Raw genomic sequence first — 27156 nt, forward strand, 5'->3', positions numbered from 1 at the left:
TCCAACCTTATTGAATTAAAGAATTCTATTCAAATTCTAGCTCAAGCTGAAACCCAGCTTGTAAATGAGTCAACTTGGGCTGTCCCAGCCCCAACTAAGGCCCAATATAATAGCTTCTTCAATGAAGGTCTTTTGCAGATGGACCTTGGTAGCTCCCTTTGCTGCCAGGACCTTCTGTCCACTGAGAACTGCATTCTCAGTGCAAAACTCCATTTTCCAATAGATCTGTCATTATAGAAGTCAGTCTCTTGGTAAACTGATTTCTATCTAACAATGAACTTGCATTTTGCAACTAATAATCTGGGAATGAGTGAATTCTTTCACTCCTAAAACCTGCAGTCGATTTACAGGGAATTCTTAACAACTCTCTCATAGCCACTAATCTAGACCACTCAAACAGTATCAGTTTCAGGCTATGGAAGAGCTCAAAAAGGATTTTGAAAATCAAATCATTTTGAGAGAGATGGAAAAAATTGGGAAGAGAAATGAGAGTGATGCAAAAAAAGTATAAAAAATGAATCAATAGCTTCATAAAGTAAACACAAAAAAATTGAAGAAAATAACATCTTAAAAAACAGACGAGACCAAATTGCAAAGGAGGTACAAAAAGGCAATGAGGAGAAGGTTTTAAAAATCAGAATTGACTAAATGGAGAAGGAGGTGCAAAAGCTCATTGAAGAAAATAATTCCTTAAAAACTGGAACTGCGTAAATGGAAGCTAATGAGATGCAATATAATAGAACCAAAAGTATAAGAAAATACAAGGCTGTAATGGGCTGAGGTTTGAGTTGATGCACTGAGGTCCCAAGTACATGAGGCTAAATAGTAATTGGACTATATTAATATACATGATTGGATAAAGAATGGTCCCTGCCCACTCTCTGTGCAAGTCCTGATGTGTTGTACAGGAAATGACGATTTTGGTGGGTGGAGGCAGAGAGAGGAACAGGAAGAGAAGCTGGGAGAGATTGGGCCTGGGTTCCTTTCTCCTAGCTGCTGGTCGTGTGGCTGCGGGTTTAGCTAGCTTCTTGACTCAGCTGCACACATTGCTATCGCCGATTCTCTTCCACCTCCGATCCTTCTTCACTGAGAATAAAGACTGACGATTTTCCCCTAACCTGAACTCCTGACCTCCTGCTGATTTAAAAATACACGGTCTTCACACAAGGCAATGTGAAATATCTTTTTGGAAAAACAACTAATCTGGAAAATAGATTCTGAGAAGATAATTTTAAAATAATTGGGCTACTTGAAGCATGATAACAATTTTTTAAAAAGAGTTTAGATATCATCTTTCAAGAAATTATCAAGGAAAACTGCACTGATATTCTAGAACTGGAGGGTAAAATAGAAATTGAAAGAATATGCCAATCACCTTCTAAAAGAAATCCCAAAATGAAAACTCCTAGGAATATTGTAACCAAATTTCAGAATTCCTAGGTAAAGGAGAAAATATTCCAAGTGAAAAATGCTATCTATCCCCAGAGAAAGAACTGATGGTGTCTGAATCCAGAATGAAGCATACTTTTTTCCTTTATTTTTCTCAAGGTTTTTTGTGTTTTGTTTTGGTCTGTTTTCTTTTACAACATGAGAAATATTTTGCATGACTACATGTGTATAACCTATATCAAATTGCCTCTTCAAAGAGGGGTTTCTGGAGGAGAGGAAAAAAATTTAATTTGGAGCTCGAGTTTTAAAAATGACTGTTGAAAATTGACCTCATGTGTAACTGGGAGGAAATAAAATAGCTAGAAGAAAAGGGAAAAAAGAGGTTGGTATAACTTGGAGGGCACTTGACTTCTCCATAGAATTTCTCTGACTCCTCAACTTTGAAATAATCTGAAAGTATTTTCAGTGTTCTATTTGCAAATTCTTACCTTCATATTTCATATTTAAATGAGAGGAAAAGCAGCTTCTTCTCTTTGTTTAATTATCTTTCCAAGTAGGATCTGTGAGCCATCCTTAAACTTAATTGCCATTGCCTTTTTTTTTTTTTTTTTTGTCTTTTGGTTTTGTTTGTGACATGAATGTCAAGATGATTCAATTCAGTTCCTCTAGTAGTCAGCTCATTGGTCACTTGATAAAGACTCCATATTCATAGTACTAACGACTAATTTAATGTTTATATATAGAAAAAAATAAGGGATTTTTTTGTTCTTGTTCTGGAAAAGTGTATGACAAAAGCCACAAGCCTGTTAAAACTTCTTTAGTAGCATAACCATTTCTATTTGTATAGAAGAGAAGAACATAACGGGTGAGAATGAAAGAATAGGAAGGGAAGATTAGCTAAGTCTTCTCAATATAGTATCACAGCTCCTTTTTTCATTTTGGGGTAATTTACTTAGTCAAGTACATATTTAAAGAAAAAAGCCTTTAGAACTAAAATAGAACATAAATTAGATGATATTTGAATTGGGAGACTCAGGAAAGACTGTGATGAATCAAATATAGTTATTCCTTCCACATCAAAACTTTCTCTATCACAGAAATGCATAAAATATATTCATAGTATTGCATAACATCAATTTATTTTATCTAATACCATGATAATTCAGACTTTTTCTCTAGTAAAAAAGAGAGGGCGAATAAATTTCACTTTTCTAGATCTTGGGGCAGTTAGATGGTGCAGCCCTGAAGTCAGGAGGACCCAAGTTCAAATTTGGCCTTAGAAAAGCAATACTTCCTGGCTGTGTGACCCTGGGTAAGTCACTTAATCCCAATTGCCTCAGGAAAACAAAAATTCCAGATCTCAAAGACATAGCATCCTTAACCCCAGCAATGTGGAGGGAATAAATGTAGTTCAATTTGCAGAAGAGTTCATCAAAGATCCATACAATTAGAAGACTGCCTACTTTGTAATATCTAGCATGAATGTTCTTACACACAAAGTATGTAGAACTTGGAGTAGCTGACTAGAGAATTATTGGAGTGTGTGTGTGTGTGTGTGTGTGTGTGTGTGTGTGATGTAGAGATAATACAGATAATCTAAAAATGCTTAGCATCCCACCAGTTGGTCATCATGACTAAAGAAGCAGACAAGGGCTTCCTAATCCTGAGAATCATTTCTATTTTCTTTTTGTTTTAGGGGTTATTTAGAATTCATCACTAAGTCTAGCTGACTGGTGATGGGCCTTTCCATGTTTAGCAACAATATTCTATTGCCATGACCTTATTAGGTTATGGCAATTCCCATCAAGGCAGAACATGCCATCACTTGTGGTCTACTAGCACAACCTTCAAGTACTCACTAACACTTCCACACCTTTATGAGTCACCAAAGAGTGACTGTAGAATTCAGTTAATCTCAATTATATCAGGTTTGTTATTTTCTCATCTATGACTCTAGTCATTCAATAAAGATTTTATGAGCACCTGCCACATGGAGAACAATGCATCGGCACTAATAGTTGGATTCTGTCTCTTGATTCTTCCTTTTTCTATTCCCTTTACACATTGCTATATTGGAGAATCCTCCATCCTGAGACCCTTCCATCTGATTTATGACTTCTCTCCCAGAACCACCATTTTAAGAAGGACTCCATTTTCCTAAATTATAAGTTCCTTGAGGACAGGAACTTTTTTTTTTTTTTGCCTCTTTTTTGCATACCCAGAACTTAGCACAGCTGATGAAACATAATAGGTTGTTTTTGTTGTTGTTCAGTTGTTTCAGTTACCTCCAACTCTTCTTTGTGACTTCATTTGGGGTTTTGTTGGGAAAGATACTGGAGGGTTTGCTATTTCTTTCTCCAGCCCATTTTACAGAAGAGGAAATTGAAGCTAACAGTATTAAGTGACTTGCCTAAGATCACATCGCTAGTAAAAGTCTGAAGTCAGATTCAAACTCAGGACGATTCCTCTTCCTGGTTCCAAGCTTAGTGCAATATCCACTGTGCCATTTGATTGCCCTAAAAAATATATAACAGGTGTTTAATTTAATAAACATTTGATTGATTGCTTGATTAATGTCACACCTGAACTCTCCTGACTCCTCCTTTTCTTTTCCTGCTACGTTGTCCCTCTTAATCCTCTTTCTCCTTTCCAGGGAATAGCTTCCCCCATTAGAAAGAAAGGTCCTTGATGAAAATTGCTTGATTGATGCTTGTTTGTATTTGTATCCCTAATGATTAACATAGTGCCTGGGACATGGTAAATATTTAATAAATGTTTTGTTTATTTCTCTCTTTCTAAGTGCTGTGTACTTTTTCCAGCCCATATTGTAAGACCAATTTAGGAACTATACAAAGAGTTCCTCTCTCAGAAAGCAGTTATCTCAGCATAATGTTTGTTTGCTGATGATATAGTCAAAAGAACTCTGGACTAGAAATCAGAAGACCTGAGTTTTAGTACCAGGCCTTCCATTTAGTAACTGTGTAACTTTAGTCAAATAGTCACTTAAAAATTTTGTGAACCTGATTTATAAAATTGGAATCACAATCTCAGAGTTCTAAGGGGTTTCAGGGACATAATTGAACAAGGATTCCCCTCTATAATCATTAGTCATTCTTTTTGCATTAGCTTGAAGAGTTCTGGTGACTAAGAACTCATCAAGCAGCCCATTCCACCCTTAATTATAAGATAGATTTTTTTTTTCTCACATAAAATTTAAATGTTTTTCTTTGAAATGTCTATACTCTTATTTCTGCCCTCTGGGTAAAAGAAGTTTTAAGTCCAATCCTTTTTGTTATGTTATACCCCTTATATTTGAAAATAGCTATTCAACTGCCAATAAAAAGTTGTTATAATAAAAAGAAAGAAAGAAAGAAAGAGAGAGAGAGAGAGGAAGAAAGAAAGAAAGAATAAAAGAAAAGAGCTATTCAAGCCCATTCTTTTTGTTGTTGTTGTTGTTCTCCAGGCTAAATACCCCAGGCTCCTCTAACTTAATGTAGTCTACTTACTATTCCTTGAACATCTTCATTTGTGTATATTCTATTCTCTATGAGAGAGAGAGAAACAGAGAGAGACAGAGACAGAGAGAGACACAGAAAGAGAGAAGCAGAGAGACAGAAAGAGAGAGAGAGAGAGAGAGAGAGAGAGAGAGAGAGAGAGAGAGAGAGAGAGAGAGAATTCATTGAAGGTAAAGAGTGTTTCATGTTTGCACTTGTATCAATTTGGAATATAGCAAGCACTTAATAGATGCTTGTTGACTGATTGATGTGCTCCTTCCCATAAAACCTTAGTCTGCTTCACAGTGTTATTCTGAACATCCTATGGAATAATGAGAAAGTTCTTTGTCAACTACATAGTACCATTTAAGTTTAATGAATTGTTATTGCTACTGTTGGTGATGCTGTGACCTGTATTTGTTAAAGACAAACTCTTTACCTAGCATTTGTCTGTCCTATAAATAATTATTTTTTAAAGTACTTTCTTGATTGAATCCTAGACTCAGTGATATTTAACATTTGGTTCTCTTTAAAAAAAAAAAAAATACACACAACATACTTTTAAGTTTAATTTGCATTATTAGAATTTTCTCCATTACTTTTTAATATCTACAAAATAATATACCAAGTCAATTTCCAGGGCTGAAACTGTAAATTCAACAATAAGTTCTTCCAAATTCCTGAAAGTTGGCTCTAGCATAGCCTTGATTGTCTTCTTCAGTTTTTTATTTCTGACTACTGATCTCCCCACTCATGAAATCATCAAATCTCAGAAGTGGAAGTGACCTTTATACTTACATAGCACATCTTTCATTTTACAGATGAAGAAACTGAAGTCCAGAGAATTATAAAGGCTTGTTTAAAGTAACTTTAAAAATTAACATCAGTGAACTTGAGACTTCATCCTCCATCTTTTTACCTCTATTCCATAATCCTTTCATTTCCCCATGCTATTTGCCTATTATTTATACCTGCCCTCTTGGCTACTTATCCTGTTAGTCACCGGCTTGAGTAGTTAAGGCCATCCTACTCCTGACTCTGCCTTGTGGTCATACCCATTTAATGCTCCATCTACACCTCCTCCTTCCCAACACTTCAAAATTGGTTAGTACTTTAACTAGGGTTATAATCATTTCAAATGTAAAACTTTCACTTGATTTTGTTAACAGACAAAAAAAGTCATATATACAATATATCAGGGATCATTTAAATGACAGAATTTGCCTATGCACCTAGATTAGCTTTTGTAATTTTCTGCTGTTGAATTCATTCCCATATCCGAGAGGCAACATGGAGTTTGGGGAATGTACTTCCTCTCCAGTGAAGAAAGACTAAGGATGTACAGTCAGTGAAGAAAGACTAAGGATGTACAGTACTGTCCTTAGCTCCAAGCCCACAGGTCTAGCACTGACCTGTAGGAAAACTTCCATTGTATTACTTGAAGTCTCTTGGCAAGGCAGGGCCTCTGACTTTACCATTCCTTGAGCCAGTAGCGCCTCCCAGTGGTTTCTGAAATAGCGATTTTTTTTTTTTATTATGAGCAAATTCTAGGAAAAATCTTGAACCCTTTTCCTTCTAAATCCCCACGGTTTTTCACAGGCATATGGTAGCGGACGCAGTTCCAGAATCGGGAATTTGGAGGTATTGATTTTGAACTTCTCCAAGTGATAGTGGGGAGTACAGCAAGGGCTTGCTTCACTCGGTGAGGTAAAGAATCTGTCTCTCTGAAGGGAGAAAATTTAATTAAAATGAGTTTCAGTGTTTGGTCTTGCAAGGCAAGATTGATTGCGGCTTGCAGTTCAAAAACAGCAGGACTGCTCACATATCTGGGGCTCAGGACACAAATGACTCTCCGACTTTGCTTGATGATTTTCACAATATCTTCTGTGTAAGCTGGAGGAAAAGAAACAAAGAAAAGAAGCAAGCATCGGATCTTGATGTCCTCCATGAAATCCAGAGGGTACTAACCGCACACATGGTCAGGTAAGAAAGAAATTCTACCTATCCCACTTACCTCCTCCTGGGGTCACATCCCTTTCAAACAAACACAAAGTGTATCCATATTTTTTTTCCAAAACTTTAGGGAGTAAATCCAATGCAAAGCTCCCCTCATTCAGAAATGAAGGGTCCAGATTATCAAAGGAGTCTTGTTTAGCATAGGACACAAAGGCATCAAATTCTTTTCTATCTGATGGGGAAAAGGGATGGGAAAAGGAATTAATCCATTTTCTATTTTAATATCATGTATAATTGACTTGTTTCCATTTGTATTTGTAACACCATTTTCTTGGTAAAGATACTAAAGTGTACTTTTTTTCCCCCTCCATTTTGCAGAAACTGAAACTGAGGCAAATTGGCTTAAATGACCTTTGGGTCACACAGTACATGTCTAAAAACAGATTTGAACTCACAAAAATGAATCTTCCTGACTCTACATTCAACACTCTATTCAGTAGACCACCTAACTGTCCCTCATATAAAATTTAGATACATTTAAATATTTACATAGGTTACAAGAAAAAATGTACAAATGTATACAGTTGTCATATATCAAATAGACTAATAAATATGTGAAATACTTTGCAAATCTTCAAATACTATACCAGTCATTGATAAATTATGAATCACATTTATTATTTATTACTAATTGATAGGGCAGCTAGGTGACGCAGTAAATGAAGAAAATAGGATTTGGGTTGAGTCTTAAAAAGAACCAAGAGATGGAAAAAAGGAAAGAAAATATTCCAGGCATGGAAGTTAGCCAATGAAAAGGTCCAGGGTTGAGAGAAGGAAGATTGTATTTAAGGAATAGTAAAGAAGACCAGTTGCTAGATCAGAGAATACATGGAGGCAGTAAAGTGTAAGAAAACTAGAAATACATTAAAAAAAAAAAAAAAGAAAAACCCTAGTAGGTTAGGACTTTAAATGACAAAACATTTTGTATTTGATCCTGAAAATAATAGGGAGTCACTGAAATTCATTGAGTAAGGAACATAGCATGATCAAAAATTCATAATGTTAATGAAGAAAGGACTGGAAGTGTGTGTGGGGGGGGGGGGGGGGGGGGGGGGGAGGAGGAACTTAGTAAACTATTGCAATAGTCCAGAAATGGAGTGAAGATTTTGAACCAGAGTTATGTCAGAGGAAGGAAGGGGACATATTTTCTAGGTAGAAATGACAGAACTTAGCAACAAATTTAATATATGGGGTAAATGCAAAATGAGGAAAAGAGGACAACATTGAGTGCAGGTTATTAGGAGGTTGATTGTTGCCTTGAGAGTAAATGGAAAATTGGGAAACGGAGAGAATTTGAAGAGAAATATAATAAGCTCTATCTTGGACTAGTTGAGTTGAGATGTTTATGGACATCTTATTTGAAATGTCTAACAGGTAAGTTAGAGATGTGAGACTAGAGGTCAGGAGATGATTACAGCTGGATAAATAGATTTTTAGAATTATCTGTACAAAAGTACAGATACTAAAGTACAAAAGTAATTGAATACAGGAAAGCTAACAAAATTACCAAGTAAGATATATAGAGAAAAGGGGAAAAGGCCAATAGTTGACCTTTGGGATCACAAGGTTAATGGATATGATCTGGAAGAAAATCCAACAAAGGAGGGTGAAGAAGATTCATCAGATAGATAGGAAATAGGACAAGGAAAGAACAGTATCACAAAACTGGAGAGAAGAGAAGAGAGGTTATCTCTTCCTTTTAAAATCACTAGGTCCATTTATATTTTATTGGTTCACTTAGCATACTTTTTGGTTTCTATTCATTTACAAATATTATAGCTCAGCAGATATTCTATAGTATAACCTCAAAACAATGGAATTCTACTGTCACCAAGCTTTGCTTAGGTTTTAGTTAACCCAATTTGATAGCAATTTTAAAAGCCTGCCACTAAAGTCTCATTCTCATGATTTATTAAGGAGTAGAGGTGAATTTGTCTTCTTTCAAAAACAGTTAAACCTTTGTCAAGTCCTTCCAAGCTAAAAAGGCCCAAAGCATAAGCCTGTACATAGAGTGTGCACTTAGTGAAACCGGTTAGATTAGTGAGCCAGCTTAGTGAGGATAAAACTAGTTAAGTTCAGAGATTCATCATCAGAAGGTTGACTATGGAGTGATAGATTTTCTAACCATAGCAAATCATGGAGACTTATTTAGAAATGGTATATTCTTTCATCTTGAGAAGTTGCAAGTTCTCTCTTTAAAGTCTTCAAGAAAAGCCTGGACAGCTACTCAAATGGTGTGATTCTGTGACTCAGTAAATGCCCACAACATTGAAATATCAGGTCTTTTGAACTACCAAAGTAATTTAAAAGTAAACTAAAACTTTATTGAGAAAACTGAGGTCATTTGACAAGAGTTACTTCCTCCCTAGTTTCTCTGTCTTAAAAATCCTTAATCTTATCCTTCTATTCTCTCATTTTTATTTTAGTCTCTGAAGGAGAGATCTTTCTCCTTGCTAAAGTTTGTCATTCAGCTTGACCTTTTGATCTTACCCCTCTTGTCTCCTCTTTTAGCTTTCTCTTCCTATCATCTCGTAGCTCTCTCAATTTCAGACTTTTCCCCATGGTTTCTTTCCTACTATCTACAATAATAGCTGAGCATCTCCCATCCTTAAAAATCTTTACTTGACCCAGCCATTCCTTCAAAGCCAGCATTTTCCACATCTACTCCTTTTCATAGTCAAACTTCTAGGAAAAATCATTTACCCCAAATCATCTACACTGAGTCCACTTCTCCTCTCAGTTCCCTCTCCCCCCCACCCCCGCCTTCTTCTAATCTACAATCTAACCTTACCACTTAACTGAAATAACTTTATCCTGTACTATTAGAACATCTTTTAATTGGTCTGCCTTTCTCCAAACTTTCTCCACTCCAATTCATCTTCAATTGCTTCCAAAATGATTTTTCTAACAGAGAAGTCTGAATATGTCATTTGACAGCCAAAGCTCTTCACAACCCAATATCTTTGTACCTTTTCAATTTTCTTAAATATTACTCCTTCACTTACACTTTATATTCCACCAATACTGATCTCCTTATTCCTCAAATATAATGTTCCCATCTCTACAATTTTGCCTTGTATGGAATACTCTCCTTCTTCACATTAGTCTCGGCCCAAGTGGGACCTTCTACCAGATGCTTTCCCTGGTACCTTCTGATAATTCCTTCCCCTCTATGATTACTTTTTTTTTTTTAATTCAATTTTATTTTATTTTATTTTATTTTTTGATCCCTTGTATCTATTTTGTATCTAAATTATATAGAGAGATATGTAGATATAGATGTATATAGATCTCTCCCATTAGAAGGTAAGCCTTAAAGGGCATTTTGATTTTGTCTTTGTATCCCTAAACTCTCATTGTAGTAGTTATTTAATAAATGCTTTTTGGTTGATTGGCATTTTGAACTTCTACATTCTCAATAATATTTTAATTGCAAAGTCCAATGGCTTTTTTTCCCCTTTCTTTGTTTAGTCCTTATCCTTCTTGACCTTTTTGTAGCTTTTTTTCCCCCCTGCATGATTTCTTAGTTGGTGGGTCTTCATTCATGCTTTATCTGTTAAATTACAGATGTCCTCCAAAATTCTCTCTTGCTGTTATTCAGTCACTTCAGCTGTGCCTGACTCTTTGTAATCCTATTTAGAGTTTTCTTGGCAAAGATATTGTAGTCATTTGTCATGTCTCTGGCTTAGTTTTACAGATGAAGAACTGAAACAAATAATGTTGTGACTTGTCCAGAGTTACAAGATGCTAAGTGCCTGAGGCTGGATTTGAACTCAGGAAGATGAGTCTTTTTTGGCCTGACATTACATCCACTATGTCACCTAGACCTGGTAAATAGTAAATGCTTAAAAAAAAAAAAAAAAAAAAAATTGAATAAATTAACTGGGTTTAAAAGAAAATTTCAGCATTATGCCAGCAGAGGGCACTCTATTACTGTTCTAAAAATATGACACTGAAATTTAGGACAAAAGGGCAAAAAATAAATAAATAAAAGAATTTAGGAGCTGAAGAGATGTTACTGTCATTTGCTTTTTAATCTCCCTTCCCTCACTCTGCAGATAAAAAATGGGGAGCAATGTGGTAAATAATTGCTTTCACTTTAAAAGTCAGTTACTTGGTCACTAAATCACTGTCAGAATCTTACACTGGAAAAAAAAAATTAAAAGCCATTTGAATGCTTTGGAGTTGGTTAACTTCACTTTGCAAAATAAAAAAAAACAAAAACGTTTTTGTGCTATTGGTGGAGTCGTGAACTGATCCACCTATTCTGGAGAGCAATTTAGAACTATGCCCAAAGGGCTATAAAACTTTAAAATTAAACTTTAAAAGGGCTATAAAAATTCCCTTTGATCCAACACCCCACAAAAAGGACCCATATGTACAAAAATATTTATAGTTACTCTTTTTGTAGTGGAAAGGAATTGGAAATTGAGGGGATGCTCATCAGTTGAGGAATGACTGAACAAGTTGTGGTATATGAATGTAATGTAATACTATTGTACTATAAAAAATGATGAGCAGGTGAATTTCAGAAAAACCTTCAAAGACTTACGTGAACTAATACTGAGTGAAATGAGCAGAACTAGAAGAACATTGTACATAGTAAATAACATTATGCGATGATCAGCTATGAATAACTCAGCTCTTCTCAGCAATACAATGATTCTAGACAATTCTAAAAATGAGTTTTGATGGAAAATGCTATCCACATCCAGAGAAAGAATCATGAAGTTTGAAGGCAGATCAAAGCATACTAGTTTAACTTTTGTTTGATTTTCCTCTTTCTTATGGTTTTTCTCTTTTGTTCTGATTCTTTTTTTTAAGAACATGACTAATATTTTTAATATGATTGTACATGTATTATCTATATCAGGTTACTTGATGTTTAGGGAAGTGGGATGGAAGGAGGGAAGAAAAATTTGTAACTCAAAGTCTTATAAAAATGATTGTAAAACTGAGGCAATAAATAATTTTAAAAAGAAAAAAAGTGTACTGTAATTCTCTTTAATATGTAGTATGTGCCTGTTAAATTGAAAGAACATTTTAAAACCAATTACTAAAACTGCATAGTTCAGGTTGATGAGGTCTCCTCTTTTCTAAACATCCCTCTTACTGATTAGGACACTAACATCCTCCCAATCACATGAACTTCTAACTACAGTATTCTCTTTGACTCCTCTCTCTTAAGCACAACATATCAGTTACCAAATCCCATAATTTTTTCCCTACAATATATCTCACAAACTTTTCTTTCCCTTCACTCATACAAGTAGCAGCCTACTTCATGACTTTATGACCTCTCATTTGGACTAATACTTAAATAAGCTCTCCTTATTTCGAGTCTTTCCCTACTGTATACCATCAACTCAGCTACCAAACTGACTTTCTCAAATGTAGGTAGGTCAAATCACCACATTGTTTAAAAAATTCTAATGGTGGGACAGTTAGATAGTGCAGTGAATAGAGTGCTGGCCCTGAAGTCAAGAGGACCCGAGTTCAAAAAACTCCTCAGTCACTTAATACTTCTTAGCTGTGTGACTCCGGGCAAGTCACTTAATTCCAATTGCTTCAGCAAAACAAACAAACAAAAAAACTCTAATGGTTCTCTTTTATCATTAATATCAAATATTATCATGAAGCTCTTTTCATCTTGGGTCCTTCCTTATTTTTTTCCTTACTCTAGGCAGGTGTTTGATCCACTGTGCTGCCCCTACTATAAGACTATCTCCCTCCACATACTCTACAATCTAATAATACTGGCCTACCTCATATATAACACCTCAATATTTTTCATAAGTATTTATTGTTCAGCTGTTCAATCAAATCTGACTCTTTGTAAGCCCATTGTCAGAAACAGTTTATCTCAGATTTGAGATAGAGTCATGCAAAAATTTCCCAGGCAAAAAGAGGTCACGAGGGGAAATCCCTGAATACAGCTGTTGATGGGGTTTTCTTGACATAGAAATTGGAGGCTTTGCCATTTCTTTCTTCAGTCCTGTGCAGAAAGGAATTAAGTAACTTGCCTAGAGTCACACAGCTAGTAAGTAAGTATCTGAGGTCAGACTTGAACTTGAAATCAATCTTTCTGATTCCTGATCCAATGCTCTATCCACTTTACCACTCAGCTGCCTGGCTTAATGGTATAATTAGGGAACATGATTGAAGTAAGAGAAAAGAAAGTAATAACTATATTAAGAATCCCCTATATGCTTTGTACAGTGCCTGAGATAGTCTAGCACCCATAATAGAGATGACAGCTGCACACAGCTCATAGAGATAACAACTGTTTTATGTCAGAATGATCCTACTAAATACATGCCAAAACTAGACATTCTTGGTAGAATGCTTGCTAAAAATACCCTCTGCTATAGCACTAGAATATATGTTGGACCAATCTCCACAAAGACTGTAGGAATATAAAGGTCATTTTCCTCTCAAAAAAAACCCCAAATCTTATCAAATCAATTAACCCAGTGACTGAAAATATTTTTTAAACATTCATTTTTTTATTGTGAGTTGCAAGTTCTCTTCTTCTCTCCACCTGTTCCCCTACTCATTAAGAAGACAAGCATTATACATGTGAAGTCATGCAAAACATATTTCTATATTAGCAATGTTGCAAATTAAAAAGGAAGAAAAATAAAGAAAATAAAAATATGTACTTTAATCTGAATTCAGAGTTCATCAGTTCTAAAAAATATTTTCAAATATCCACTCACTATTGGTTATAAATTTTTCAAAAATAAGTATTTTGGTTCCTTAAGAGAAAATTCAAGACTGCAGAACTTACCTCCTAGAGTTTCATCCTTGGCCTTGTAAGTTCGGTACAGAAGGACTATTTCAACCCAGTAACGATAGATGAATGCACTTGTCATGAGGATTGTCACTAGTGTTATAGTGGTGCCAAATATTATGTATATGAAAAACACTGGGAAGAAAAAAAAATCGCAGTTATTATTCTCTATTGATACTGTTATAGCAATAGGTATAGAGCAAAGCTTCCTAAACTGGGGGAATGTGAGGGTCACAACAAATTTGATAACAATAATAGGTTTCTAAATGCAACAAAAAGTAATTTAAAATCAAACTGGTAATGAATCTGAGGTGTTTTTGCTAGCATTGGCTAGCAAAACATGGCTTCACTGCAATTTTGGTTCTGAACACAAAACGTGCACTTTATAATGAGCATGCACAAGCACTAGAAACACCTCAGCTCAGATTTGAGATAAGGCCATGTAAAAATTTTCCAGGCAAAGAGGAGTCATGGGTGGAAAAAGTTTAAGATGCCCTAGTTTAGAGAAAAGACCACATTTGCATTACAATGGATTATAAAGGAACCCATATTACTAAATTCCTTTTAGTTTACTATCATTTTCACAAAAACTCTTCCATTGGCAGCATTCACCATAGTTACATGCTAACTCTTGAGAGAAAGTTAGATGAAAGGCAGCATTAGATGTACAGTGAGTTTTGGATTTGGTATTAGATCTTAATAGCTATGTGATCTAATATATAATATATAAAATATAATATATAATATATAAAATCTCTCTGGGCTTGTTTTCTCATCTTAAAAGTTAGTCAAGATCCCTTTCAATTCTAAAATAATCTACTTATCATGCTTAGAATGAATGAAGAAGCCCAGGGGGACATTTATTCCTAGGAATTTGTCATAAAGTAGTACACTGTAAGCTCTCACTTATTCAATAAAAGTCTAGTGCTGTTGGAAGTTAGCAGATAGAGCATTGGGCCTGAAGAAAGAAAGAACCAAGTTCAAATTCAGCTTCAGACATTTCCTAGTTGTGTGATACTAGGCAAAATATTTAATCTCTCTGCCTCAGTTTCCTTAAATGTAAAATGGGATAATAATAGCACCTATCTTCCAGGGTTGTTATGAAGATCAAATGAGGTAATATTTATAAAACATTTTATATGGGTTCTTGGTATATAGAAGGTGCTTAATAAATGGTTAATTTTTTTCTCCCTTTCTTTCTAATGAATATGAATAATCAGATTATTCCTCAGAGATGGGCGATTAGCTAGAAGTGAAACTGAACATAGAAGTGGATTTCTCCTTAACAAAGTCTATCTCATGCCCACTTCCCTGTAGACACAGACAGACCAAATCTCTAAAATGATGCTTTGGGGTTTACCTCCTCTTTTCTGTTTCAGCTTGATGGTTCGTGTACTATTTCCCACAGAATTCTGGGCAAAACATATAAAATTCCTTAGTAGATCCTTTTTAGTTACTTTCTTCAAGTAGGCAATGTAATGGATAGTTTCCCACTCCACTTGTTTTATGATACTAGGAAAAAAAGATACTCTTGTCATGTCCCCAAGACATCACCTATGCAAAGAAAGCATGTTGGCATCTGTTGTGAGCACTCTGACACCTCAGCTATCATCCAATACTTATATATAGTCATAAGAATGAAATTTATCCCCAAAATGTTAAAAAGTAGAAAGAAAGTATGGAATTTGGAGTCAAAGAACTTAGCTTTGAATCCCAGCTTTGCTACTCACTACCTATGTGACCTTGTAAAAGTCACTCTCCCAAAGACTTTCTAAATTCTAAATTTCTAATTTCTAAATTTCTAAATTTTTAATTTCTAGATTTCTGAATTCTCTTGTCCATCTAGACCCTTTGATTCAATAGCTTTGTGATTGAATCTGGATGTATTTAATAGGAATAAGAAGTCAGAATTAGATTATTAGGCCGAATTCTCTTGTCCTGAGGTCTGATAGTGAATACCTTTACCAAAGATGTACCTTGTCAGTCAATCAATAAACATTTAATGGGTGCCTACCATGTATCAGGGCAGGGTTACTGGGACCTTTGGATTTAAGGGCATTGACAAGCTATAAAAAAAAAGCAAGGTGTTTGATGAGCAGTTAAATAAGAGTAAAGGCATGGTGGTTTCTAGTTGTGACAAGGTAAAACTGTGGACAGGATGATCAGAACAGAGAAGTGAACACTGTGATTTTCCCTCCCATTGAATCTGAAGTTTTGGTGCCCTATATAGGAATTAGGAAGGAAGGTTAGCTTAACGAAACTATCCATTCCCCAGAAAACCTTTTTCGTTAGAGTTACTGGCTCAAGGCCTGATGTAACTCATCATCCAAAAGAAAGGTATCTAGAAGGATCACAGGGTCCTTCAATCTGTATAGTTGCTTGTTCTGAATTATAGAATCATGGAATCCTGCTCTGGAAGTGGCAGTAGCACTGAGGAAAGCCAAACTTTAATCACCTAGTTCAAAAAATTTACAGCACTGGGAATTAAGAGCCCTAGGTTTGAATGCCTTCTCTGGCACTACATCAAAGTTTCTTTTTCCCACTTCTACACTAAAACATTTGGGACATTTGTTTCATTTTACAGATGATGAAATTGAAATTTAAGAAGACAAGACATTTAATAAAATTGGAATTTAATTTCACTGGATTTTCATTTTACCTTTTGTTTTCTTGTTTTAGTTCTTCCTTATTAAGCTTAGCATCTTCCACATACCATTTTATCACAGGATTAAAATTTCTTTCAAAGCCAAAACGTATTTTGCATTCAAGAATCAATGGTTTTCCTGGAAACCAGTGAAAGAAAAGGGAAGAGGAAGGAAGAATATAATCATTATACAGATGAAGAGACTGAGATTGTGTGTAGTACAAAAGACAAGGGAGTTATTCTCAAAGATAAACATTGCCATAGAGAGATCATGGTTCTGGTAGAAGAAAGGAAAATAAGGAACATGGCCCAGGGAGAAAAGGTATAATTTACCTAGCTCCACTTCCAATGTGAACATGTCATGTGTTGGATCCAAAATGATTGGTATGGATAAAGTATTTTTCACTGAAAGAGAAAACAAAGCTTTACTCTTTGCACTAGGAAAACCGACAAATCTGTTTATTTTAGAACAACGTCTTGGTTTGGAGACAAGTATTTCAAATTTTCATCCTCCCTCATCAATTCCCAGTACCATAATCTAGAATAGCAAGGTTTTTTTTTGTTGTGTAGTGTTGGGTTGGGTTGGGTTGTATATTGGGAGTCATGGTTGGAGTTTTTATTGTAAAGCCATTGAAATGAAAGTATATTCCCCAAAGACTCAGTAAGGGAATACTACAATACATTTCATAATCTTCAGTTTCAACTTATTTTCCTTGATGTTCGTGTTCAATCATTTGGGTTAGACTTTTCATAACCCTGTGGTTCCTATTGTTCATGCAATTTTGTTGGCAAAAACACTGGAGTGGTTTGCCATTTCCTTCTCCAGTGGCTTAAGGAAAAGTTGTGACTTGCCAAGGTCCCACAGATAATAAGTGTGTGAGACCAGATTTGAATTCAGGTCTTCCTGACTCTAAGCCCAAAGTTTTATCATTAAACCATATAGCAGCCTCTTTTTTTTTTCCTTTTATAGGCAACTGCTAAGGTCAGTTCTTGTTGTTGGTTTTCATATAAGACATCCAAATAGACTTTTACTATTTGGGGAAGGAAAGATGTTGGAATGGCAACTGTTATAGTTAGGTAGTTAGGTGGCACAGAAGATAGAACACTTGAAGTCAGGAAGATCTGAGTTCAAATGAAACCACAGAAACTTATTAACTGTGTGTTCCTGGTAAGTCATTTTATTTCAATCTTCTCATCTGTAAAATTAGGATAATAATAGCTTCTACCTCCCAGGGTTATTATGAGGATAAAGAGAGATAATATTTATAAAGCTCTTTGTAGGCCTTAAAACAATTTATAAATACTAGGTATTATTATTACTCTAGAAAACAAATAATTTGAGTGAACATCTGAAGGTGGCTGGGAAATTATTTGTTTTATTTTACTAATGATAAAATGATTTGAAAGCTCTAATAGTTCAAACTTCACTGAAACTTTTGGGACACTGATTATGAAAAAGATTTTGGATTGAATTGGAACCATGCCATAGCACTGATTTATATTGTTTTCCCTTGAATTAATCTTTCCCTAATGTGACTAAGATATATTTTATTACTGGAAAAAAATGTTGTAAGTTTTTCTTTTAAGATGTATATAGCGTGATTTGGAAAGAGTTTAATTTTCTGTAAAAATGCAAAAAAAGTGTATGAATTTAGAAAAAATTTGAATAATAAGAATGAAAATATTTTGGCTATAATTTTAAAATGGGAAATTGCATAGCGTTATAGTTAAATTAATTTTAAAATGTTAATATTTGAAAATGAAATTTTATATCAAAAAATAGAAAGGAGAATTTTAAACTTTGACACTGCAAAATGAAAACAAAACAAAACATTTTTTTTTAATTTTTATTTTTTTGCTGAGGCAAGTGGGGTTAAATGACTTGCCCAGAGTCATACAGCTAGGAAATGTTAAGTGTCTGAGGCCAGATTTAAACTCAGGTCCTCCTGGCTTCAGGGCTGGTACTCTATCCACTGCACCATCTAGCTGCCCCAAAATAAAACATTTAAATTGAAATGAAAATACAAAGAGAGAAAATATCCCTAGTCTTCAAAAGATAATAGTGTTCAGCCTTGCAAATAATACCTAGGCCAACTCCCCTGCAATTTTTAAAGCCCTTTCTCTTGATTATTCAAATTGTATTAAATCTTGATGTACTGACTGTCTGTGGGAAAATTTTCAGAATGATTTCTTATTGGAGATGGAGAGAGAAAGCTATCAGCTTTTTAAATTAAGTGAAAATCATAAATACCCTGATGTTTAAGAGAACATTTTAATCATAAATAACACAAATGTTAGAAAATTGTTCTTAGATTTTTAAAATCTCAGGTGAATTTTAAAACTACTGGATTTATAAATTTAAAAGGGGAAATCCTTCTCTAGAGAGAAATTAAATTAAGCTTTTTTATTGATTCGTTCTTAAAAATGTAAATAGTGATTTTTTTTCATGACAAAGGCTTTCATCTAATTATTATGATATTATGGTAGCTTCTTAGTATGAAATCCCTAATCTTGTGTGAATCAAAAACCAAAATGATCCTTTTTGAATTGGAAAGAATACACTTCAGTCAGTGAGCATACACAACAAATAAAATTATTTTCGGAGGAAAAAAATTATTACATATAGACAATCATTAAGGCCAACTAGCTTAATTTAATGTGTGTCAGAATCTCAATATTACATTTTAAGGAATTTCATTGAACTAAATATACTTACCAATTGTTTTCACTTCAACAACTGCTCTGATTATCCACCAAGTTGAGTTAACAAACTGGTTATAATCACATACATACACACCATGATCTTCATAGTAAATTTCTTTAAAATCTATGTAAGCTTTTCTCTGATTAGGATATAGCTGTCCATTCTAATTTAAGAGAAAATAAAAATCATCAGAATTTACAAGTTATCATTCATAGTGGTGGTCCCATTCCCTGTGACCTTAATAGTTTGGTCAGTCCAGATTATAAGAAGTTCTATTCTTGCAAACCACTTTTACATCAAAATTTATTTGTAAATTGGTTTGGAACTTATAATGTATCTTCCTATAGAAACAATGCTATATGAGGTAGTTGGACCCTTTTCCCTTACACTAACCAGATTTTTTAAAAGCTGCTTAAATTTCTGAAGTATTATACCATTAGAACTTTAGTCAATAATACTCAGTAGTCAATAAATAAGCACTAAGCAATAAACTAATCAACCAACATCTATTAAAGACTTATTATGTTCCAAGCACTGTGCTAAGTACTGGAAATTCCAAAAGAGGCAAAAGTCTCTGCCTTCCACCCTTGTAAGGTGAGACAATATTTAAACAAATATATGGAAAGAAAACTATATAGGATAAATAGGTAATATAACAGAAGACACTAGAATTAAGAGGGGATGAGGCAAGGGGATGAATTGAGATAGAGACCCAATTGATCACTATTGCAATCATAAAGGATAAAGTGATAGAAGGCCTATCCCATAAGTGGTGGCAATGTCAAAGGAGAAAAGGGGACAAATGAAAGAAATATTGAAAAGTTGAAACTGATAAGTCTTGGCAACAGATTGGATATCATGGGTGAGAGATAATAAGAAATTTGGGATGACTTGTAAGTTGAAAGCCTGAGGGAGAGGGAAGATCACGTTGCTCTCTACAATAATAAAAAGGGTTAGAAAGATAGCGGAAAGAGGGAAAGAGGTGGGGGAGGAAGGGAGAGAAGGAGGTACATATAAAGATACATATAGATAGGAAAGATAATGAATTTCATTTGGAGCATGTTGATGTTAAATGTTTACTGGACATCCAATTCAAGATGACTGAAAGGCAGTTGAAAATGGGATTTTGGAGAAAGTTTGGGGCAGGATAGGTATATACAAGGAGTAGAAGAGAGGGGCAATAGCAGAGATGAAAGGAGTGCAGGCATTTTTGTTTGCTTGGTTTTTTTTTTTTTTTTTTTTTTTTACAAATAGAAACAGTAGAAAATGAAGTAAAAGAAAGAAAAAGTTTGAAAATAACTAAAAGAATGGGCCTATAAGAGGGCAATATATTGGTGGAAACAATGGAATGGGATTACTTTAACAAGTAAAGGCTTTAAATTCAGTAAAGAGAAAGGACAATTCATCATGTGAGATAGGATAGAAGGAGACTGTAGTGGTAGAAGACATCTACTATGTGCTAGGAAGTATGCTAGAATACCAATATAAAAAATATACACCCTTGCCTCAAAGAGCTTATAATCTAACAGGGAAAAGACAACACTCAAAAAAGAAAGCAGAAAAGCAGGTGAAGTCAAAGAAATCCAAAATGATTAAGTTGTTGTAAAACCTTAGGAAACAATGTTTTTAAGGGAAAATTTGCTTAGGAGTCCATTTGAGACTAAGAATTTATTTCTTCTCATTCTAGTGAGTTTGTGGATTTTCTTTTCCTTTCATCCCCACTTACAAGGCGGAAGACTCTTTTAGGCACAGCTTACTAATGATGACTTTTATATCCTGGGAAAGGATCTGCAATATCAGGACTTGTAATGGTTAAGCTACAATATGGTAAGCAGAGAAGGGCAGAGGTGTTTCCAGAGGCTAGGGGTCATAAGGAGTTAAGGGGATCATAGGATCAAGAATATGCTGAACATTCCCCAGTTGATAAATGGTCAAAGGATAAGAATAGGCAATTTTCAGGTGAAAAAAATCAAAGCTATAGTCACATGAAGAAATACTCCAAACCACAATTGATTAGAGAAATGCAAATTAAAACAACTTTAAGGTACCACCTCACAATTATCAGATTAGCTAATATTACAGAAAAGAAAAATGATGAATGTGTGAAAATGAGGACACTAATATATTCATTGCTGGTGGATTTATGAACTGAACCAAGTATTATGGAAAACAATTTGGAACTATGCCCAAAGGATTATAAAATTCTTCATACTCTTTGATCTAGCAGGATCACGTCTCAATCTATATCCCAAAGAAATCATAAAAAGAGAAAAGGACCCACATGTACAAAAATATTTACAGAAACTCTTTTTGTAATGGCAAATATTTGGAAATCAAGAGAATGCCTATCAACTGGGGAATGGCTAAACAAGTTGTGGTATATGAATGTCGTGGAATACTATTGTGCTATAAGAAATAATGAGCAAGCAAATTTCAGAAAAACCTGGAAAGGCTTACATGAACTAATGTAAAGTGAAGTAATCAGAAACAGGAGAATATTACACGCAGTAACAACATTGTGTGATGATCAACTATGAATGATTTAGTTCTCAGCAACACAATTCCAAAGAAGTCATGATGAAGAAATTCTATCAACATCCAGAGAAAGAATTGATGGAGTCTGAATGTAGCTCAAAGCATGCTATCTTCTCTTTCTTTCTTTTTTTTAAACTTGTGATTCTTTCTTTTGGCTTGTTTCTACTTTCAAAACATGACTAATGTGAAAATATATTTTACATAATTGAATAAACATAAAATAGATTAAATTGCTTATTCTCTTAAGAGGGGGTAGTGAGAGAGGAAGGAAGAAAATTATTGATTTATTGTATTGATTTATTTATTATCAATTAATTCGTTCATCATTCATTATTTATTAATAACATTAATTATTAATTTTAATAATTGTCTTTATATCTAATTTGAAAATAAATTACTACTTTTAAAAAAGAGTGCTGGAGCCAACTTGAACTATTAGAACTTATCGTTAAGTTTTATTGTTTAGACTTTGTTCATTATTTAGACTTAAGAAAATAATTGTAGAAAATGTTAATGATAAAGATTAAACTTAAAGGTGTGTCCTACATACTAGTATATACCTACATAGGTTCAGAACTGGAAGGAATCTCAAGAGATCATGTGCTTTAATTCTTTAATTCTTAAACCCCAGAAAGGGGAACTGATATATATTCAGTCACACAGGTAACAAGCAGAAGTAGACAGTACTAAAAGATTTCAGTAAGTGACTTGCCATTGCTTAGCTGACAGGAATGCAGGGAAGAAAATGGTTGGGGATGGAGAAGTAACTAGATGGGCAGAATCTTGGAATAAAAGTAATGAAAATGGTGATTTAAAAAGCTAGAAAAATCAAGCTATGGCAAAAATATGCCATGATTATGAATCATTAATTTGTACTTAATTTAAATCTCAAAATGAGTTTCACAATAGTATCTACTTAGCAAGGTATAATTCTAATTATTCTCTTAGGACATCAACTAAAATTTTGCTATTCTCATGAATTTTTTTTTTTTTTTTTTTGAGATTGGGTTCTTATCTGGGCTAGATGCTCAACAGAGGCCTAACCTAATGTGTTTTTCTAATATAGGTCAGTTTGCCTCTCCTTAGCCATAATAGTAACCCTGGGTTCCTGAAAGTGCACCATATTAGTCTCAGACTTATTGTGTACACCCAATAAGATTTCGTCCTATTGCTTTTCAGAACTCCTCTACTCAACAAATAGCAAAATCTTGATATCAGGAATTACCAACATGCACCAAAATGCTGTTCTCATAATTTATTGTCCTAATTTTACATTAGGATAGAGACATTACACAGTTAGTGATCATCTTTTTGAGCTAATGTACCAGAAGCAAAGAATTGCAATACTTACTGTGGTTTAAAACTTCTTATTCTTATTGAATTAACTCAGTAAAGTAGGAAAATTAATGTTTCTTCTCTTTCCCAAATTTCTAGAAAAAGCTTGCTTTTACTATTGCCTCTTTAATATTTTGCAATCTGATTGATCACTCACCACACAACTGAAATTACTCTCTCCAAAGTTACCAATAAATAATCTCTTATTTGGTAGATTTAATGGTCTTTTCTCAATCCTCATATTTCTTGAACTATCTGCTGCATTTGACTCTGTTTATCACCTGCTCCTTTTGGATATGCTTTTCATTTTTGGAATTTCATGACATTTACTTTTGTTCTTGTCCCTTACTTATCTGTTTGACCATTCAGCCTCCTTTGCTGATTTATCTTCCATATTATGTGACATAATTGTGGATATGTCCAAAGTTCTGTGCTAGGCCCTCTTTTTTCTACATATTGTTTCCTATCTTGATGTGTGCTCAACCTCCTGACATTTGCTTCAAATACATTTTCCACTCCTTCAATGTCTGTTTTCTCACATGACGGTTAATTCTCTGATAAATTAAGCTAGGTCAAATTGATAGATGCTAATGGATATATGAGTTATTCTCTCCTATAACATATTTACATTTCAAAGAAGATATTCTAGAGTTATGCTTTAACTTAAAGACATAATTGTAAAGGTGGGATCTTTTGGCACTCTTTGCACAATTCCATATAAGTACTAAAGAATAAGCCATCTACCTTGGGTCTCTGTGGTCAGCTCTGTAGAATTTGGAGATCTAGGATTTAAATCTTTGAACTGCCCATTACAAGAATGGTACTTGTATTTTATACCTGATATCTCTTGGTGACACAATTCAGTCATTCTTACCTTGTACCATGTTATGTCTTCCCTTTGTAAATTTCCCTCACAGTCCACTGCAGGACAAGGAACTAGATCAGTGCTACCAATGAGAAGGTATAGCTCATTTTTTACAGAGTCCATACAGGGTGTCTTCTCCTTTGGTTGAACTTCTAAGATTATCTTAAGAAAACAATTCATCTCCTTTGATTTCCTGGAAAAGACAACAAGCTCTAATAAACTTATTTACTTCATGAAAATAAAATAAAAATTAGATAGTATTTTCAGATTGGAATGAGCACTACCTGGACTCTTTTACAGGATTTGGTTTATACTTGATTGTACAAATATAAGACCCAGAATCATTGAAACCAACTGGTGAAAATTGAAGTGAATTATTTTCCCATATGATGTGAGGGTGGTTATTCTGAATAGCAGCATATGGTTGTAATCCATTTTGAGATTGTTTGTACCATTGGATGTCAGATGAATAACTGATTCCTTGGTATACAGTACTACTACATTGTTTCTTTGAAAGATTTCTCTTGTGGCAAAGACCTTGTCTAGGAACATCACAGAATAATAAAAACTTCTCTCCACTCCTTGCACGGTATCTCCAAGTACTTTCTGTAGAAGGACAGCCTGGAAAAGAGAGTAATAGAGAATTCTAAAAATTAATAAGCATATAGTTAGATTCCATTTGATAGGAATAACAATATCTCCTATAATCTGATATGACAGCAGTTTAATCTTGGTAGATGCTTATGTAATTATGCCTATATCACAAAATAAAACTTATATTTTCCTATCTACACTATCTTAATAAAGAATTGCTACACTTCTCAAACATGGTAATTGTTTCTGTGAAGGCTCAATAAAAGTACTGTGATATATCTGAACCACCCAATTTAGTAAAAGTAAGAAATAGACAGCCTAATCATGATTCACAGTTTTTTCCAGTTGCAGTAAATGGATCTCAATGTGTTCACCACAGCAGCTAGAAACAATTCTCTCCCATATTTTCTAATCCTTGTTTTCCTATTGTGGAAGTTTTTTTTTTTAATCCTCTTTAAAGGGAGAAAAAAAATCAAGTGAGTGAATATAGCATACTAATTATATTGACATATCATTTATTACTTAGAATTTTCACCATAAAATGGAAAATAAAAATTATTTCCTTACCTGATAGGTCAAAGTCTCCTTTTACTAATATCCTTCTGACAAGCCAAAAAAGGATGCAATACAAAGAAAACATTGTGCTTTCAGTTTTCTTGCTTTGCTTCAGTATTTCTATGCTGGTGAAAGATCATAATATAGAATGCAATAGGTGTTCATCTTCATAATCTCCTTTATTTGTCTAAATTGAGAAATGGGAAATGAGGAAATAGAGGCCAATTTCACAACAAAAGTCACACAGGAAGTTATGGGTTGACAAAACTCAGAGTATATAAGGCTCTTATGTCTAAGGCTCTTTGGAAAAACAATTTGACTTTAACACTCTAAATGATATGTAATAGTTTCATATTATATATAGTTTCATAAAGATCTTACAAAGAGAATGTGTCAAAAATTCCATTGTAGTATTAACCCTTTAAAATTTTTCCATTTCAAAGGGGCTAAATTTCTCTTCTGGACTTTTTCTCAACTAGAAAGATTGTTTCCATTGATCCTTTGAAAGGTTCTACATTGTGGTTTCCAAAAGAGATGACTATAGCTAAAGAAAATTTTTAGAATATTAAAGTCAAATTGTTTTTCTAAAGAGCACTGTACATAAGAGTCTTATGTATTCACAATTGAGATGACATTTATACAAACTAATAATGAGACAAAAGTCTAAAAGCAATTTAAAATTGGAGAGAGGAAAGGGTAGAATTATATTCATGACCAATAAATGTATCAGTTACTTTTTTCTTTATGGATTATGGTTCCCTAGGTATTCCCAGATTATTTCCTATTTGTCATAACTAATTGTATAAAATTAGGCAAGTCATATAACCTTTTTAGATATCAATTTCCTTGTCCATGAAGTGAAGGGATTGTATAATATGGATTTGTGTTTCTTCCATCTTTCAGTTTCAAAGTTTATATGAACTCTCTCTTCAGTCTGAAGAGAGTATGACTCAATGCTAATTACTGGCACTAGGAAGAGTTACCACAGAATTCTTGAAGACTGAAGGTAATTGAAGATCCTCCAGCCTATGCAATTATACATTCAATATTTTTTTAAAATTCAAAAAAATTGAAGGAAAATGTTAAGCAGAAACAACTTGTACTAAACTGAAAGTTTGTCCAATAGGGTTTTGTATTGTTCATGATTGATGTGTTATCTTCTATGGCATTACAATATGGAATTTGTAATTTTGTATACATACAAATAAAAATTTTTTAAATTGGTTCTACAAATAGTACTTGTATTTTTCCAAATTATATAATATGGTCATAGGAGCATTGGGTCAGACACTGAGAACTGGAGGGGAATTTTGAGACTATCAAGTCAATTCCTTCATTTTACAAATAAAGAAACTGAAGCCCAGAGAGAGGCAATAACAGGTCACATAAGTAGTAGTAAAAGAACCAGAACTTGATCCCGGTCTCTTTACAAACTCAGAAAAGTTAAATTGAGTAAAAGGGCCAAAATACTAAGATAAATACCAAAGCTACCAAATTAATGTGGGTGATGTAGACACTAGATGATGTTAAGCACCAAAAGTTGGGGTTCAATTATGTGGAGAATTCACAAAGGCCATTTTCTTTGACAAAATGTAGATTTATTTAGGGAATAAGTTATAGACAAAATGAAGGGATACAGTAGACACAGAAATAGCAAATATGAAATAGAGTTGGGAGAACATAAAAAGGGGTTTTAATAATTAATGATGGAAAGAGCAAATCCCCTAATGGAACTTGCCATTTGCCAGGAGAAAGGAAATACCCCATGAGATTAGAGCATATTCTTAGCTGTCTTGAAAGGGTTATAGCACTTCAAAAAAGTTAGTTAGCTATAAGGAAAAGTGGGATCAGGAGAGAGATCATAGGCATGGTAGGGTTAGGAGATATCATGTGGCATGGGGGAGGAATAAGGGGAAAGATACTCCAAGTCAGAGTGCTGTGCCCAGCTGATCCAAAGGAAAGCAACAGCAATGGGATGGCCCATAAATAGATTTAATAGGGAAAATCTAACCTCAAGGACATGACTGGGATTTCTGACAGGACATGGCAAGGTGAGGCTGCTCAACCTCAGAGACTTGACACAACTTTGGGTTTCTAACTGGAAGACCTTCCCCAGAGGATGGGACCATGGAGCTTAACTGATCTCCATCAGTACCTTCTTCCTGCCTGATTCAGGGATTAATTTTTATTTAATTCTTCAGTTTCTCTCTAATCACATCCAACATTGAAGAT

General features: G+C 34.2%; 1 protein-coding gene across 2 annotated transcripts; it reads right to left on the reverse strand.

Annotated features, from left to right (window-relative positions):
* Positions 1-3787: 3787 nt before the first annotated feature.
* Positions 3788-25126, reverse strand: IL18RAP (interleukin 18 receptor accessory protein). 2 transcript variants are annotated; one of them, XR_002769890.2, is made up of 11 exons: positions 24937-25126; positions 24060-24396; positions 23785-23968; positions 19053-19203; positions 16670-16741; positions 16352-16475; positions 15053-15204; positions 13690-13827; positions 6898-7071; positions 6296-6776; positions 3788-3905 (listed from the first exon to the last, which is right to left on the reverse strand). XR_002769890.2 is itself a non-coding variant. In XM_003765681.4 (10 exons), the coding sequence occupies exons 1-10, from the start codon at positions 25007-25009 to the stop codon at positions 6418-6420; spliced, it is 1764 nt and encodes a 587-aa protein (XP_003765729.2). In that variant the 5' UTR covers positions 25010-25126; the 3' UTR covers positions 5439-6417. The 2 variants fall into 2 exon arrangements, 1 of the variants encoding a protein (XP_003765729.2); XM_003765681.4 differs by lacking the exon at positions 3788-3905 and having other exon boundaries at positions 5439-6776.
* Between the last annotated feature and the right edge of the window lie 2030 nt (positions 25127-27156).

This window comes from Sarcophilus harrisii, chromosome 3 (assembly GCF_902635505.1).
Source record: "Sarcophilus harrisii chromosome 3, mSarHar1.11, whole genome shotgun sequence".
In the NCBI taxonomy this organism is placed as follows: domain Eukaryota; kingdom Metazoa; phylum Chordata; class Mammalia; order Dasyuromorphia; family Dasyuridae; genus Sarcophilus; species Sarcophilus harrisii.